This window comes from Neophocaena asiaeorientalis, unplaced genomic scaffold (assembly GCF_003031525.2).
Source record: "Neophocaena asiaeorientalis asiaeorientalis breed wild unplaced genomic scaffold, Neophocaena_asiaeorientalis_V1.1 scaffold649, whole genome shotgun sequence".
Lineage (NCBI taxonomy): Eukaryota > Metazoa > Chordata > Mammalia > Artiodactyla > Phocoenidae > Neophocaena > Neophocaena asiaeorientalis.
Window position 1 is genome coordinate 625,621 of NW_020173202.1, and position 17,300 is coordinate 642,920.

A 17,300-nucleotide genomic window follows, 5' to 3' on the forward strand; every position below is an offset into this window, starting at 1 on the left:
CCCCCCTTCCTGAGGCCACGCCCCACCTCCACGGAGCACGTCTTCACCCGAAGCTGCTCTGTACCGTCCCGGGATCCTCTGCACCCACACAGCAACGGGCTTCCAGTCGGCTCTGCGGACACGTGGCTCTAAAGCATGACTCCAACCGTGGGCTCGACTGGAGACGAGGACCCCGTCCAGGACGGGGTGTGTCTGCTCTCTGCTCACCAGCCCAGCCCTCGTGCTGGTCCCCAGCAGACCCCTCACCCACTCAGCAAGTCCTTCTCCCACACCCTCCCGGGAGCCCATCCTCGTCCTCCCCCGCTCTCCTCACCGAGGCCGCCTTCCCTCTGCCCAGGGAGGTGTGGTGCCGGCACCGGGCCCCGGGCCAGTTCCCTGCAGACGAGCTGGCGCAGGCCACGCAGGCTCTCCCTCCTCGGCGGCCCGGCTCCTTCCTCTCGGCAGGCTTCCCCGACCCAACCTGGCCGGTCAGCCCTCCTCGCTCCTCTGCTCCGACCCGCCTGCCTCCTCGGGCGGCCGTCCTGGCCGGCTCTGTGTTTGGGCTCGCACCCTGAACAGCACACTGATGAATAAATGCTCTCACTGTTACTCGGCCCTCTCATCCTTCACAGATTTGTGCTCAGCCCCATTATGAGGACAGAGATTGTATCTTACTCGTTTTTCTGCAGAAAGATTGCATAAGTGCCCAAACTAAATTTTATTCAACTGAATCAATGTACCACCCACTTAAAACATAAATTTGATCAAGAAAATGTTTTTCCCAAGTGTGGGTTTATTTCAAAATTATAAAGATTTATATATTATTTTTATTACATATAATTAGCAATTTTTAGCTTATAAAAATTTTCACATTTAAAGTTTTTATTTTAAAAAGATATTTTTAAAATGTAGACATTTTAAAACCACCAAAAAAGCTGAATATATCTTGCAGCATAGGTTTACCCTTAAATATACACATCTCAGATGCTGTTTAGAAAAGATTAAAAAACTGGCTAAAAATCATTTACAAGTGGCAATGATTAAAATCTCCTTATCTCTGGAAGAGCATCTTAATGACACAAAATGAATTTAACATCACAAGCATTTAACACTTTAATTAGCATGCAGTTTTTATCAGTATACAAAATGGTCTTAAATGGTCAGTGCAGTTGTTTTTTTGGAGTGATTACTGTATCAGGAAAAGTATACTTCACCAAAAACAGAACATCAGCTTTCAAATGGCCTTTTCAAAGAGTTTCTGATTTTTAACTCAGCAAAGAAGAACAGCATTTAATTACCGCATCCCTGGTGAAAAAACAAAAGAGGAAAAACAATATAATAATCTGCCTCCAGAGAGAACTTGCAAAAAGATTCCTGCCGAGAGACAAACACACGATCACCTTTTCCCATCAGAACTCAGTGGAACCCCCAGTACTTTTCCATAGTTAAAACTTTGTTGAATATCACTTGAAATCAAGAACTGAGACATGGAAATAATTTCTTAGTTGCTAAAATGGTATTTGTTTCGAAATCTTAAACAACACATATGCTAAGAAGAAATAAATGTAAATACCCAAAACAACAAAAGTTATTTTTAAAAAGAAACAGCGAACTAGATTTTAAAAAGCAGAACATTTATAACTATGTCCCTAAGAATTCCAAAAAAATTCATGTGAAAAACCTCATTCGCCTTTCACATTTCTCTTCACAACAGTTAGTTTGAACTGTTGTTATGTGAATACGGACTGTTAAGGCGAGCACCAACAGACTGGAGATGTACGGACAGACTGTATGCTGCTCTCAAGGGCAGGGTCCGACACTTCTGGGGAGGGTGGTCACTGCCCAGACGCCCTGCCCTGGCTGTGAGCTCCAGCCCTACTGCAGTGGACATCATTTGGGGCACCTTTTCCCCTCGTTGAGAAACAGCAAGAGCTCTCCCAGCCAAGGTCCTGAGGACTGACTGGCAAGTTACCTCTGCGCTCCTGTTCTAAGCCTGCTCTCCTTTAGTTGACCCTGCTTTGCTTTTTCTCCTTTTAAGTGTTCATCAAAAAGAATCATCCATTTGAAACTGAATAAAAATAGAACTGCTATCAGTTTCCTTCACTGTTATATCAGGCACACAATTCTGCTGTTTTTCATATGCAACCTATGTTCCAAGTTTCACGAAGAAACAAAGCTGTGCCTGAACTGAATATTCCTCCAAACCGGTCAGACTGAAGACTGCAAGTAAGTATTGGTTTTTTCCTCCATAATTAAATTAGAACCTTTCTCTGAAAAGATACAAGAAAACAGCAATTACCTCTTGATATACAAAGGGCAATTACCTCTTGACACACAGAATAAATATGTTTCTACTGGCTTAAAACAAACATTTCTATATCAGATTCATTTTTTCATTAACTTTCTTTTTTTTTAAAGTAGAATTTATTTTTGCTGAAGTCTCCATATCCTATTTACTGAATACTTGCAGTCGCGGAAGGATCTAGAATCTCTTGCCAAAATTCACTAACTGCAAACGTTCAGGTGGTAAATCAGAAGTACATTCCCAGCCTACCTGTTACATCTGTTCAACATGTTTTTTACTTCATATGGCAAGTTTCTATCCCACTCATTTAAAAAATAATTTCCTTCTGGGAACAAAGTCAACCAAAACCAGCCTTTTAAATCACATTTTAATATGAAAATTATTAAAATTCACGTATCTGTGTAAAGAGAATTAGAGGAGCAGAAACAAGACAGAATTGAAACAAGCTCACCTTGCATACGGGATGTATGACAGACTATACCTGCAAGAAAAATTCAAGAACGTTGAAACGAAATGAGATGTTTTCCTTTTTGCCAAATGGCCATACTCTAACACTATGAAAAATGAAGCAGGAGACTACTGCAGTGATTCTCAAAGTATGACCCCTGACGGCACACAGCATCACCGGGGAACTTGTTAAAAACGCAGATTCCTGCCACCCCCCCCACCTCCTGAATGAGAAACTGCATCTCAGTAAGCAACGTGCTTTTAAAAAACTCTGATTCTGATGCCTGCTGAAGCCTGCTGTAATAAAAAGCCTGTTGTATTACCCCTTTCGAGTTATTTTTTTAAAATAAAAACTATAAAATACAGAATAAACTGCACTCCCCTTCAGGGATACGGCAATCATTAAGTACAGATTAACAATAAAAAGCAACATATTAATAGAAAATAACAAAGATTTAAATTTTCCCACATTTCACTGAAAAAGAGTAAAACATCATAAGGTTCTTTTGTAACACGTAGAGAACTGCATTTAACATCTGTTGACATTCCATCAGCGGAAAGGTAGAAACAGCCTCAAAACAAAGACTGGGGCTTCCCTGGTGGCGCAGCGGTTCAGAGTCTGCCTGCCGAAGGAGCCTCTGCTCCACAACGGGAGAGGCCACGACAGTGAGAGGCTCGCGTACCGCAAAAAAACAAAAAACAAAAAACACTGATCTCAGATTGGGTGATATCAAAAAGGAGAAATTTAAAACAGCCAAGTCAGGAAGGGGTTTACTGATGATTGCAAGGAAGCAAACAAGACTGAGCTCTAAAGAAAAAGGAAAAACACTCGTAGAAATATTTTGTACGTGAAGAACACCTTTCTGGCATGACGTGGGAGCGTGCAAGGAGGGCACATTCAACTCAATCGTATTCGCCGGGCCGTCAGCCCAGGACCTGAACGTGGCCTGGGGAGGGAGCGATCAGGAAGGACGGCGTGACTGAACACTCGGAGGGGAGGACACCTCAGGGAGAGGCAAGGGCAGAGCAGCCTCGCTGAGGAGTCGGCACCACAACGAACTCAGTCGGCAGGTGCTCAGCAATACCAGGCAAAGGGAGCGGTTCCCCGCCGTGCCCTCGGGCTCTTCCTGTGACTCGGCCTGACTTCAGGGCTCGTGTGGCACCACCTAGCATTTCTCTTTCACACATTAGAGAAGAAATGAACGCAGCCCTGTGTGCCTGGGCAAGCACAGCCCCCAACTCTCCTCAGCTCTCCCACATTTAGGCCCCCCAGGACACACTGCAGACCTCAGGCACCTGACCTCTCAGGAGGCCCTTCCCCTCCAAGGCACAGGCTTACCTGACCCGGTAAAATGCCAATGACCTTCCTAGGCTTACAGGCTCGAAACAAAACGCGTGGCACTGCTTAGGAAATTTTAACTTTCTATTTAGTGTAAGACTTACCAGGTCATTGACAAGAACTGCAATATGCAGAATAATAAGGCCAGCCCCTTCTTATGCCACTGACAACAGCAAAGACAAAGAAATAATGAGTTAAACATTTTTTAAAAAAGTACTTTTCACAAGCAAGTTCAGTTCCCCCCCTTCAAAAATATAAACGATAGCTCCAACTTATTTCATTAAATCCTAGTATGACAAATTTAAGATTCAGGAGATCTGAGAATTACATATCCATAAATTGTATCTTCTTTCTAGAATCCTCTGATTCCATTTATTCAAATGCTGCTAAGTATATGGCATTAAACATTAATGAAATAAATGTGCATAGGCCGAAAATATTAAATCTCTCTCATGTTAGGTCCTTTAAGTCAAGGTTAACCTTTCTAAAATACCCACTTGGTTATTAGATCTGTATCCTATGTGGAATTTACGTATCTTTCTCATTCACACTTGTTCATTTTCTTGAGTTATTTTTTGAACTAAAACTGTATTTTATTGTGATCTTCTGGAATAATGTAAGATAAAGTTTCCACAGTTGTTTTAAAATGATCTATTTTTAGAATTTCTTGTCCATCTTTCTTTTAAATTTTTATTTATTTACTTTTTCACTTATTTTTAATCTACTGCTTATAAACAGACTGCTGGACCTTTCCAAACCAGAAATCAATTTTCCATAGGGAAATGCGAAGATTGTTTACGAAAATTCTTTTAAGTTATCACTGGGAAATGAGGTATTAAGTGCATTCTTGCATAACTAAAGTCCGGTCCTTAAATCATCAAAATTAAAAGCAGAACATTTTTGATGAACGTTTCTGCAGTGTGTCGTACGCCACCCCATCTTCTTTAAAGTGCGCTGTGTTCTTGGGAGCTCAAGAACCTCCTCAGACCCCTTTGGAGGTAGATAAGGAACAATAAGCAAATGTAATGAAGAATCAGGAGCATCGACGAGTAAACTGAATTGTAATAAAGTAACTTCTCTGAAGGCTAATGAGGAGCCGTTCACCTCATCCGTAAGTGGTGCAAGAATAATTTAAGTCCTCTTGTCCCTCCGTGTTAATCTGTTTGGGCTTGTTTTCCGGCCCTTTCTCCTCACTGTGTGGACACCCTGATGCTCACGATACCCTCCCCACCCTAGAGCCACAGCTCAGCGAGGCTATCAGCACAGCAGACAGAGCACGCAGACCCTCAGCGAGGGCCTCTCACGGCCCTGGGCCTGAGAGAGGGGCCAGTCTGACCTGGGCGCAAGCACGAGCTCACTTCCGTCTGTTTTAGGTGGCAGAATCCACTGCAAGCCTAGCCACTAACTAGGTTTTAGGGACACCCAGTCTTTGGTGGGTTTTAAGAAACCAGACTTTGAGCTCCTTGGAGATGATGGTGCGATGACAGTCTACCTGGTGAGGGGCCACACAGTTAGTAGAAAACAGATATGGTTGAGGTAACTTACCCAAAGAGCAGCGCACAGGGTAAGTATGAAACACAACTACAGGAAAGGAAAGAAAAATTGTCAATTTGAGCCTTTTCCAAAGCTTAACAAAAATGCATACACTATTCTGCATTCATTTGCATGACAACACACTAGAGAACAAAATTAATGAGACCGCTTACTCTAGTTGTCCTTATATATTCCCTGAGTATTATTTTAAAGTCTGTGACTGCTGCAATATTCCTTGGCAAACTGAAAGCACATAATAAATCACCTGTTGACTAAGCCAACAGAGAGACTGTCTCAAGAATGAATGAGAGTGACAGCAGCTGTTGTTATGGATTTATGAATGCTTGCGCTAACATTTACTAATTCAAGCTGCCACCACAGGACTCAGTACTACCGCTCCTGTACAGTAAGTTCTGTTTTACTTAGCTTTACATAGGAACCTGTTATAATGATTTCACACAGAAAGACTGCACTGTCATTCCACAGCTATGTCCCCCAGAGGAGGCAGGGGAGAGACGAGGAGAGGCAGGGAAAGCAGTGGGGCAGGTGTGGAGACAGAGGCCTAGGTATTTGTGCAACAGTCCAACGGGGGAGCGACAAAGGCCAGGTGACAGGCCACCAAAATTAAGCCAACTCTCGCTGAGAAGCCTCATATGGACCCAGAAGTGACCCGCCTTCCAGGCCCACCCTCCAGAAAGTACACACAGGGGTCCATTAAGGTGCTCCATGGGGCCCGAAAATGAAATACATGCAGCTCTCATTTTCACGTGCAATACACAGAGCTACACAGTTAGAATACACAAAAGAAAACAGGATTCACCCAGCCAATCATTTTAGGTAATGCTACATAATCCAAACTCTTTAAACACACAGCCTGAAGAATGTGACTGTCATATTCCACAAGAGAATTATAACATTAGTACCTCCCAAAGTAATGCAAAAAGAAAAGAAAAACTCGAAAAAAGTTTTTTAAAAGTATCATTATTTACTTACAAGCATAACAATCGTTGCAAGCAATCTCGTTGTTTCAAACATTTTCTTCAGTTGTTTCACGGGTCCCATTAAAAAGCATGTACTATTTGAAACGAATAAAAGAAATGAGAGAGGGAGCTATTGTGCGGCTGTGTAAAAATAAGTACTTTTAAGAAAAGAAATCCTACGTTAGTTTAATTAGAAAATCTCACTAAGTCTGTTGCATTTCTCCTTAACATTAGAAGGAAGCGTTAATCCTTCTGTCTTCTGCGACACAGGAACGCCTCTCACAAATCACTCACAGCGCCGGTGAGCGCGACCGCTGAGGCCAGTCCAGGCCGACAAGGCAGCCTGCTCTCCGTTGGTGCCAATTCAGCCACTGCTTCCTCACCTCTCCGCACGCTCCCCGTCATAACAGGGAGCACAGCCCCTCAGGCACTGTCGGCGTAAAGCTTCTAAGGGCAGAAGTGTGCAACTGCGCCCTCAGGCCTCTTCCAGGCTGCGGTCTGAGGAGGGGCATCGGGGCGAGCCCAGGAGAGCGGGCCGAGCTTGGCCACGGCTCACACCCCTGCACTGGGCAGCACCTCTGATGCAGAACGTCCCTGAAGAGGCAGGAGCTCACCTCTGAAAGCTGAGAGCTCGTAAATGTGACAACTACGCTAACAGACATCAACTCCCCCAGAGGTGCACCCGAGGCCCCCAGGGGGGACCCCTGAACGCCCAGTGCACAGTCCTCGGTCACTGCCACTGCGTGGCCCTGTCCGACTCCTGGGCCCGGCACTGCCACCCCCGATGTGCTTCCGCCGCTGGTCGGCTGGGCGTCTGACGGTCCCCTCGCCGAGGCAGCTACAAGCCGGGGCTCCGGAGGACTCTCGGGTGGGAACCAGGCCTGGTCACCTCACTAGGCACCCCCCCGGGGAGTGACGCCCCGCCCCGCCCCGTGCTACTACACCCTGCTATAAGATGGGGTGATAACAGTGCCCACCTCACAAATGGGGTGACAGACACAGAACACTTAGGATAGGGCCTGGCACACAGTAAGTACCTCCAAATGCTGGCTATTCTCACCATGAACACTCTATGATGGCAGCTGGCACACAGCAGGAGTCTAAGTATCTATTGAATGAATGTAAATTTTGAATTCACAGTACGTGTAGATCTACAGAAATATATCCTATTAGAAAAGAAAATTTTGATAATGATAGCAAATGAAATATTTTGAGAAGCCAAACTTCTGTACATACCTGGCTAAGGCAGCAATATTTCCAAGGGTATAAAACACTGCAAAAAGCTTTATGCCACCAGGAAGCCACAGCAATCCAGTTCCCTGAGTTAAGACATTATAGTTATTTAAAAGTAATTTTACCACTGTAATAGGTTAAAATATAAATGTGCTACTATAGTAATAATAAAACAGTAATAATAGAATATATATATATTATAAAGTTTAGGTATAAATGTGTTAATATATAGTCTCTAATTATAGTTTTTTAAAAAGTAGTTAATTTTCAATGTTATTTGCTAACTTGAATCTTCTGCCTATTTGCATATAAGTATATATAAATGAGCCATTACATAACTAACTTTATACATCTGAGTCTCACTCTACTTAAGTATTCTTTTTATAAATGGCAAGTCAAAAATCTAAATCACATCTAAATCACTGACTGCAACTCTCCTAATACACACTGATCTTTCTTAAATGAAATTATTTTAACAATCCATAAACCCCCCAAAATATTAATCTCTGCATCTTTTTATTGATCTCTACCCCTTTATTTCAGGGGACTAAATATGTCCCATCAGAACAGTCCAGATAAAGTGGACTGCATGTTGGGACTAAATGGAATGATCAGTCTCACGCAAAACAGAAATTACGGAGCAACATACAGCCTTAACGCACAAGAATAGAGAAGACGATGCCACTGGCGAAGCATATGGCAAACCATTTCAGCCTGGTGTTGAAACTGAGGGACGAGGCGTCCAGGACCTGAGGAAAGAAGAGGAATTAGAACGTGTTTTTAAATCATCACTTGCTGACCTGATGCTTTATACTACATTAAAGCAAAGCTTCATGTTAATATAGACAATGAATCTGTTTTACTTTGCACATTGTAGTGTTAAGAATATTACGATTCCATGGCCGTAAAGGGGAATATCAACAGGTCTGGGAATGAGACGGTCCTGAGGAGTCCCTGTTAACTTTGCCAGGTGAGATAACAGCATTATTGTGTTATACAGTTTTAGAAAGCTCTCACCTGTTAGGGACAGGAGAAGCACTGATGTGGATGAAATGACGTAAGCTATGAGATACCTTATAAAATACTCATTGATTGAAAAGTAGGGGAAAGATGAAACAAAACGGGCAAAATGTTGACAGGTGTTGAGGTGGACTCATGGACACACACCTTCTCTCAACATCTCTATGTCCGAGGGCATCTGGGCAAAGTCCCTACACGCAGAGCCTGACACAGGGACTGTCCTGCCGGAACCTCTCTGGGGGCGGCGGAGGCGGGGGGAGCCCTCAGGCAAGGGAGGGAAGCTGGCCAGAGAAGGGGAGGGACGAGTGAGGCCCTGCTTGCAGCTGGAGCTCAGTGAACACCATACCTCACTGTCTGTGCCGCTTGAGGCCAGGCCGCCCTTCTGGAACCCTCCTCCCAGCAGCTGGTGGCTGGCTGCAGGCAGAGGGCAGAGGGCCCAGGCTGCTGCAGGAGCTACAGCGTGAGCACAAGAGGACAGCTGTGAGCTGCAGGGCGGCGGGCACGTCCGCCCAGTGACTGGGACCGGGGGAGCCCCCGCAGCGTCTACCACGGGGCACATCTGACAACCTCAGCTACAAGTCACGGAAGCCCTGGCGTCCTCACAACCATTATTAGAAACGCACTTTGGAACGCATGCGAATTAACTGCAGGGGGACGACATCCCCGCATGTCACATGGACTCCAACCAGATTATACGGGGCCGCACTCCACACACGTCACACAGAAACGATTAAGCACACATTTCCTTCCACTGAAGTACAGTGGAACTGAAGTACTAACAATATTATTATATTATTTAAATATTACATTCGTTTCAGCTGTACAGCACAGTGATTCAATATTTTTATAAATTATATTCCCTTTAAGGTTACTACAAAATAACGGGGATATCCTTGTGCTGTACATCTCAGCTGCTTAGCTATTTTATACACACCAGTTTGTATCTCTTAATCCCCTCCTCCTATATGGCCCCTCCCCCCTTCTCTCCCCACTGGTAACCACTAGTTTGTTCTCTATATCTGTGAGTCTGCTTCTGTTCTGTTATACACATTTGTTTTATTTTTTAGATTCCACATATAAGCAATAACATACAGTATTTGTCTTTCTCTTCATTAAGCTTAATACTCTCTAGGTCCATCTACATTGTTGCAAATGGTAAGCACACATTTACATTACTAAGTACACCATTAAAACTCATTTTCCCAACAAGGCTGAAAAAGTATCAACAACAGATGTTTCAAGAAACTAGAAATATACAATAAGGATTTATATTCCCAAATTATTATTAACTTGCATTATCATATACTTAAAAGACCACATGCTTATAATGTATTTTCAAGAATAATGATGCAAAAATACCAAGTTTTATATGCAAAAGCTCAAAATTCCTTACCTCAATAGACTGATCTGTGAATCCTTATGCAGCATGAAAAGCAGATAAAAACAACTAAAGATTCTGTCAATGTAACATCCATCACTTTTGAACACATTTTAAATATTTTTTAAAATCTGATTTAATCCACAGACATTCTTGTCTCCAGCAATGTCATCTGTTTATACTACAACTGATCACTGTTTTTTAAACAAAGAATGAACCTGCCTATAAAAACATCTAAATTTCATTTGTATCTGATCAGGTAGAATACACATAGAACAGAATAAAGCCTGAAGACTGCATATCGCACAGGGAATCTACTGGTTTGTAAAAAAGGAGAAACGGTACCCTAAGTAAGCAGGGTTTCTAAGTGGTCAGTGCGAATACACGATGACGTGAGGACTTAATGAGAGTGGAAGAAGCATCTGTTTTTACTTCCTTTACAAGTTTCAATCACCCCATTGTTCTTAAGTTCAACTCAGTATTAAGCAGAGTCATTTGTATAAATAGTAGATATTTTTCCTGTCATTACCATCAGCCAAGTGATCTTTAAATCGAAACATGTAACAAATTCTTTCCATTTGTAAATTTGGAATATTTGATCCACAAGCAAATGACCTGTCGCAAGCCCTTCAGATTGCCCAGGATACAGAAACAAGTCACAGATTCCCTAACTCCCAATTGGGAAAATGATACAGTGCCCACCGTGCAAGAAAACCAGGCACTGCCCTGTCCATGACTGTTATACACATTTGTTTTATTTTTTAGATTCCACATATAAGCAATAACATACAGTATTTGTCTTTCTCTTCATTAAGCTTAATACTCTCTAGGTCCATCTACATTGTTGCAAATGGTAAGCACACATTTACATTACTAAGTACACCATTAAAACTCATTTTCCCAACAAGGCTGAAAAAGTATCAACAACAGATGTTTCAAGAAACTAGAAATATACAATAAGGATTTATATTCCCAAATTATTATTAACTTGCATTATCATATACTTAAAAGACCACATGCTTATAATGTATTTTCAAGAATAATGATGCAAAAATACCAAGTTTTATATGCAAAAGCTCAAAATTCCTTACCTCAATAGACTGATCTGTGAATCCTTATGCAGCATGAAAAGCAGATAAAAACAACTAAAGATTCTGTCAATGTAACATCCATCACTTTTGAACACATTTTAAATATTTTTTAAAATCTGATTTAATCCACAGACATTCTTGTCTCCAGCAATGTCATCTGTTTATACTACAACTGATCACTGTTTTTTAAACAAAGAATGAACCTGCCTATAAAAACATCTAAATTTCATTTGTATCTGATCAGGTAGAATACACATAGAACAGAATAAAGCCTGAAGACTGCATATCGCACAGGGAATCTACTGGTTTGTAAAAAAGGAGAAACGGTACCCTAAGTAAGCAGGGTTTCTAAGTGGTCAGTGCGAATACACGATGACGTGAGGACTTAATGAGAGTGGAAGAAGCATCTGTTTTTACTTCCTTTACAAGTTTCAATCACCCCATTGTTCTTAAGTTCAACTCAGTATTAAGCAGAGTCATTTGTATAAATAGTAGATATTTTTCCTGTCATTACCATCAGCCAAGTGATCTTTAAATCGAAACATGTAACAAATTCTTTCCATTTGTAAATTTGGAATATTTGATCCACAAGCAAATGACCTGTCGCAAGCCCTTCAGATTGCCCAGGATACAGAAACAAGTCACAGATTCCCTAACTCCCAATTGGGAAAATGATACAGTGCCCACCGTGCAAGAAAACCAGGCACTGCCCTGTCCATGAGGGAGACGGAGGGAGCCCTGACCCCGCAGACCCGCGTTAGCATGAGCTTGTAGGTGTGACGTGCTTGTCCAACGGGATCAGGAAGGAGCCCACCAAAACCAGCAACTATTCTGATCTTGTAAATTTAGTCTTAGCAAAGAAATACACATTGAAGTGGCCACCAGTTATTTTACTTATTTGTTATCAAAGGAAGAGGAAGCCAAGAATAAACCTCGTGAGAGCAGGAGCGACTCTCCCATTCGCCGGTGCCCTCTTCCTGCTGCAATAAGTCAACCTCACCTGGAGCCAGAACTTATTAAAAAAAAAAAAGTTGGAAACAATGGAGGAAAATGTCTTCACCGCAGCACCAACATTACAGGTGAATGAATGAACCCATGGCACAGATACGAGCTGCCTTCCTAGGGGATGGAGAAGCCGGGAGGAGAAGGACACCATCACAAGGGAACAGCGTGGGCACCTGGGCCTGGCTCCCGGGCCACCACCACTCGAATAAAGGGAACCACCGCGTACATGGAATTCCTAGAACTGGTCCTCCAGAGACAGTGGTGAACGATAAGATAAAGACGAGAGGACAGCGAGCACAGAAGCAGGCGCCCACGGCCCCTCCAGTGCGGTCCTGACCCACCTCCCCAGGGGTCCCCTCCCCTACTCAGAGGCTCCTCATCGCCGTCACCCACCGCTCTCCCAGGCACCCCCTCTCACTCAGCAGCCCCGACCACAGGTCCTGCCCCAGATCCTAGCAGAGTCTCGGGTGCTTTCTACATGCACGTTGACAGCCCAGCCTTTCTGTTCCTCACTCTCTCCTCTCTGACAGCCTCTGCTCTCCCCTCCACTCAGAGACACTGGGACTCGCACTCCCCGAAATCACTCCAAGTCCAGGCCACACTGCTCTCCAGCTGCGACATCCTCCCCAGGGCACTGATTCAAGGGCTCCTGCCTGGCTGCTTCGCAGCCTCTTGGGCCCCTTTATCCCCTCCTTTACTTCAATACAAAAGCGCAAGTTCCCTTTCTGCTCTATCCACCAGCAAAACCCTGGCATGACTCAAGCCCTCCTTCCTCTTCCTCTGGGTGGAGTCACACGGCAGGACGTGGCATCCTAACCAGGGCATCGCCAACTTCAGGGGGCCCTGGGCACTGCCTGCCAGGCGTCCCAAGTGCACTGCTGTTTAAGTTGACCTGCCTTCTCACTGTCACCCCCTGACCCTGCCAACCCACCTCCATTTCAACCTCCAGTTCCTGCCCTGGCACCTCCCCAGTCAGTAGACACACTGCCTCTATTTCCCACAGAACACGGAAGCCCCGTGGGGATGCCCTGCACCGCTTGCTGTTGCCAAACACCAAGCTCACCCTGGGAACACTCACCCTCCCTTCCTGGCCCCAGGCCACAGCACAGGGGCAAAGGCCAACGTGTCCGCCCTGCTTTAGACAAGCCCTCTGACGTCCCAGGGAACTGACACGGCTGGCTTTTCTCCCCGTGTACAACAGTGAACCACATTCTTGCGGAGACCCCCTTCCATCAACCTGTGAACACGCGTAAGCCTCTTCCATCTCAAACAGACAAAAAGCCTGACTTCACCCTCCAGCCTCTGCTCAGTCATTCACTGATTCACTCAACAAATACCTACTGGGTGCTCCTGGGTGCTAAACGCGGGGTGAGGGCCTGGCTCTTGGTTAAAAGGTGCGGGTGGGGGGGGAGCCTTCCCTGGTGGCGCAGTGGTTGGGAGTCCGCCTGCCAATGCAGGGGACACGGGTTCGTGCCCCGGTCCGGGAAGATCCCACGTGCCCCAGAGCAGCCGGGCCCGTGAGCCATGGCCGCTGAGCCTGCGCGTCCGGAGCCTGTGCTCCGCAACGGTAGAGGCCACAACAGTGAGAGGCCCGCGTACCGCAAAAAAAAAAAAAAAAAAAAAAAAAGGCACGGGGGCGGGGGTGGGGGGGAAGCTGCCGGGCCCACAGCCCCTGAGAGGAGCTGCAGGCAAGGACAGCGGCTGGTCCTGGCCTTTCACCTCCCTGCACCCCCAGCCCCGAGGCTCTTTGTCTGAGGCCCTTAGGAGAGCTCCCTGTCCAACAGGGGACACGCTCCTCGTGACTCGTCCCCCTCGGCCCTCCCAATCGCCCTCCTCCCCCGACCTCAGAGTCCATGAGACTGCCTGACCCCAGGCCTCCGCTGCCCCATCAGACCCCAGATCACCGCCCGTCCCTGGTTTTAGCCCCGGGCTGGTTACATCGCAGGAAGTGATCTGCGGCTGAATTAGCCCCTTCATTTGTGGCTCTGCTTGAGCTGCTGAGCTCCTCTCTGCCAGGACCTGGCCCTCTCCAGGTTCCCAGTCTCCTGAGCTCCTCTCTGAAAGCTCCAGAGGTCAAACCCTGGGCCTCCTCCCTTTTCTACTTACCTACAATCCCTTGGTTATCTCAAGTATTTCCTCCCAGGAGCTCTAGAATCTGCACTCAGATGCTAGCTGGCATCTCACTCAACATCCAGATGACCCCCCAACGTGCGCCTTCCATGTCCCAGTCAAGGGCGACTCCATCTCTCCAGCGGCTCAGGTCAAAACCAGAGGCACCCGGGCCCCTCCAGCAGCACTCACACCCAACCCGTCAGCTCTGCACTCGGACCATTTACAGAGCCTGGCCACTCTCACTTTAAGCCACCGTCACTCCCACCTCCCTGACCCAGGTCTCCTCCCAGGACCACTACCCTAGTCCTCTGACCAGGCTCCAGCTGCCACTCTTGCCCCTGCAGTCTGTTCTCCTCAGACCAGCCAGGGCGACCCTTTAAAATCCAAGGCAGTCACATGCCCGCTCTGCTCAAAACCCAACGGCTCCTCAGCACGCTCAGAGTAAAGGCTGAAGTCCTTACGGTGTCCTGCAAGACCCCACATGACCTGGAGCCCACCTCCCACCTTCCCTGGCCCTTGGCTCCAGACACCCTGTGGCCTCTCTACGGGCCTTGAACGTGCTGAGCCTGTTCTCAGGATCTGTATTTGCATGAGTTGGGAGATATTTACTTGTACGGGTTACCCAGATATCCCAGTGCTCTTCAGATCTATGCTGTAATGTCACCCTAACAGACCATCCAACACAACAAGATGATCCCAACCTCATCCACCCACTTTACCTTCTTCCATGGCACTTATTATCACTGGCTGACATATTTTTATATTTACTTGTTTATTAACTGTTTTCCCCAATTAAAATGTAAGTTCCATGTAGGGGAGGCCTTTGTTTTGGTCACCGTTATAACACCAGCATCTTGAACAGAGCCAAACATATGCAGGCACCAAAATATTTGTTGAATGAATAAATGATCACCTCCTCTGAACTCAATGCACTTGTCCATTCCAGTCAATCACTCCAATCTTTGGTCAATGACTTCCCTACATAATTTTTCTCCCCTCTAGAGAGTGGGCTCAAGAGAAGTGGCACCACCACCTTCACGCCCCCAAGGTTTAGAGCAGCTCCGTCTAACAGGACTTTCTGCAATGGAATGCCCCAAGCATGTACTGTCCTATGCATCAGCCACTAACTTACTTGCCCACCCAGCACCTAAAACGTGGCTGGTATGGCTGAGAAAGGAATTTTAAATCTTATTTAACTTAAATTTAAACAGCCACATGTCGCTAGGGCTACTGTTTGTACAGCACAGACCTAGAGCATAACGTGAAGCACAAAACAGTGGTTTAATAAATGAGCTGGGGGCTTCCCTGGTGGCACAGTGGTTAAGAATCCGCCTGCCAATGCAGGGGACACAGGTTCGATCCCTGGTCTGGGAAGATCCCACATGCTGTGGAGCAACTAAGCCCGTGAGCCACAGCTACTGAGCCTGCGCGCTAGAACCCGTGAGCCACAACTACTGAGCCCGCACACCACAACTACTAAGCCCACGTGCCACAACTACTGAAGCCCGCGCGCCTAGAGCCCATGCTCCTCATCAAGAGAAACCACCGCAATGAGAAGCCCTCACACTGCAAAGAGGAGTAGCCCCGCTCGCCACAACTAGAGAAAGCCCGTGCGCAGCAAAGAAGACCCCACGCAGCCAAAAATAAAATAAAATAAATAAATTTATAAAACAATTAAAATTAAATTAAAGAAATAAATGAGCTGGGTAAGCCACTGCTGCCTAATGGACGTTTCTCATATTACCATTTATAGGTTCTTGTACTACCATTACGATTTGCCAAACTGGTTAGAGTTCACTTAGAGCAGATGCCTGGCTTTCAGTCTCTGAACCCTCACAGACTAGTCCAGAATCCTGTTCACAAGAGCTGCTGTTTATAACAAGAAAGGAAGTTAGGACAAGAAAAGGGACAAACAAAAGGTCCTTATGTAATACCGTTTCATTTTAAATGTTCCACTTCTGTGACAGGCAGGCAAGAATTTGTCTGCATGCAAATAACAAAGATACTTATAAAGCAGTTCCTCCTGCACTATTTTTATCCCTCCTTTTAAAGGAAGTAACCCTTTTCAAGTCTCGTGGGTAAAGTACGCAGACAAGGATTGTTTTTTAAAAAAACCGCTTACGAGGGCTCAACTGACAACTTTTAATTCAGTATTATTTCACTTCTCAATGACCTGTGTTTTTTTCTTTTCTCCCTCCAGTCTCCCTCCTTCCAAAAAACATACACTCACAACACCTCACTTAATTCCAGGGTCTAACAGATGCAACGAAGCTTTAAGATTTCAGCTTATGCAGCTGGCAGGACGAGCACCCGCACAGCTACTGCGCTGCCAGCCCGAGTTCAAAGTCCACACCAGGCGCAGAAAACCAAGCGGAGGCTCGGGGAGAGCAGCGTGGGGGCAAATGGGTTATTTGGGAAAGGAAGACGTGCAGCGAAGTACGTTCCTGAGAGTCGCAAGGCCAAACTGGAGGGGGGGGGGGTCTCAAAGTGAGCTTCTGTAGACTACATGGAAACCTGGAAAGCGCCCCAAGTTCTTCCCGGGAGGCCCGTGGCGCCCTCCCGCATCACCTCTGCAAGTAGAAGCGGCCCGCTGCCCACGCTCCGCGGCCCCGCCCCAACACACGTTCACCCCAGAGGCCGGAGGCAGGCTCCCTACCTGTGCAGTCAGGTTCTGCTCCTCGTCGTCCTGGCCGCTCAGGACTCGCCGTAGCTTCTCCATGGCCCTGCTCCCGGGCCGCGACGGCCCTTCTCGCCCGCCGAGAAACCCGGAACCGGAAACTCTTGGGGTCGACCGGAAGTCCGGGTACCCGCTTCCGGCGCGTCGGCGCGGCCCTTGCGGCCTCCGTAGCGGCGTGCGCATGCGCGTCGGGTTCCGCCG

The 17,300-nt window shown here is 46.1% G+C and overlaps 1 protein-coding gene across 1 annotated transcript; it reads right to left on the bottom strand.

Moving 5' to 3' along the window:
• Positions 1-752: 752 nt before the first annotated feature.
• Positions 753-17,199, bottom strand: SFT2D1 (SFT2 domain containing 1). Its single transcript, XM_024744900.1, has 8 exons — positions 17,079-17,199; positions 8,479-8,565; positions 7,820-7,902; positions 6,597-6,678; positions 5,616-5,651; positions 4,175-4,233; positions 2,736-2,765; positions 753-1,284 (listed from the first exon to the last, which is right to left on the bottom strand). Exons 1-8 carry the CDS (start codon positions 17,139-17,141, stop codon positions 1,245-1,247), a joined length of 480 nt encoding a protein of 159 aa, XP_024600668.1. The 5' UTR covers positions 17,142-17,199; the 3' UTR covers positions 753-1,244.
• Between the last annotated feature and the right edge of the window lie 101 nt (positions 17,200-17,300).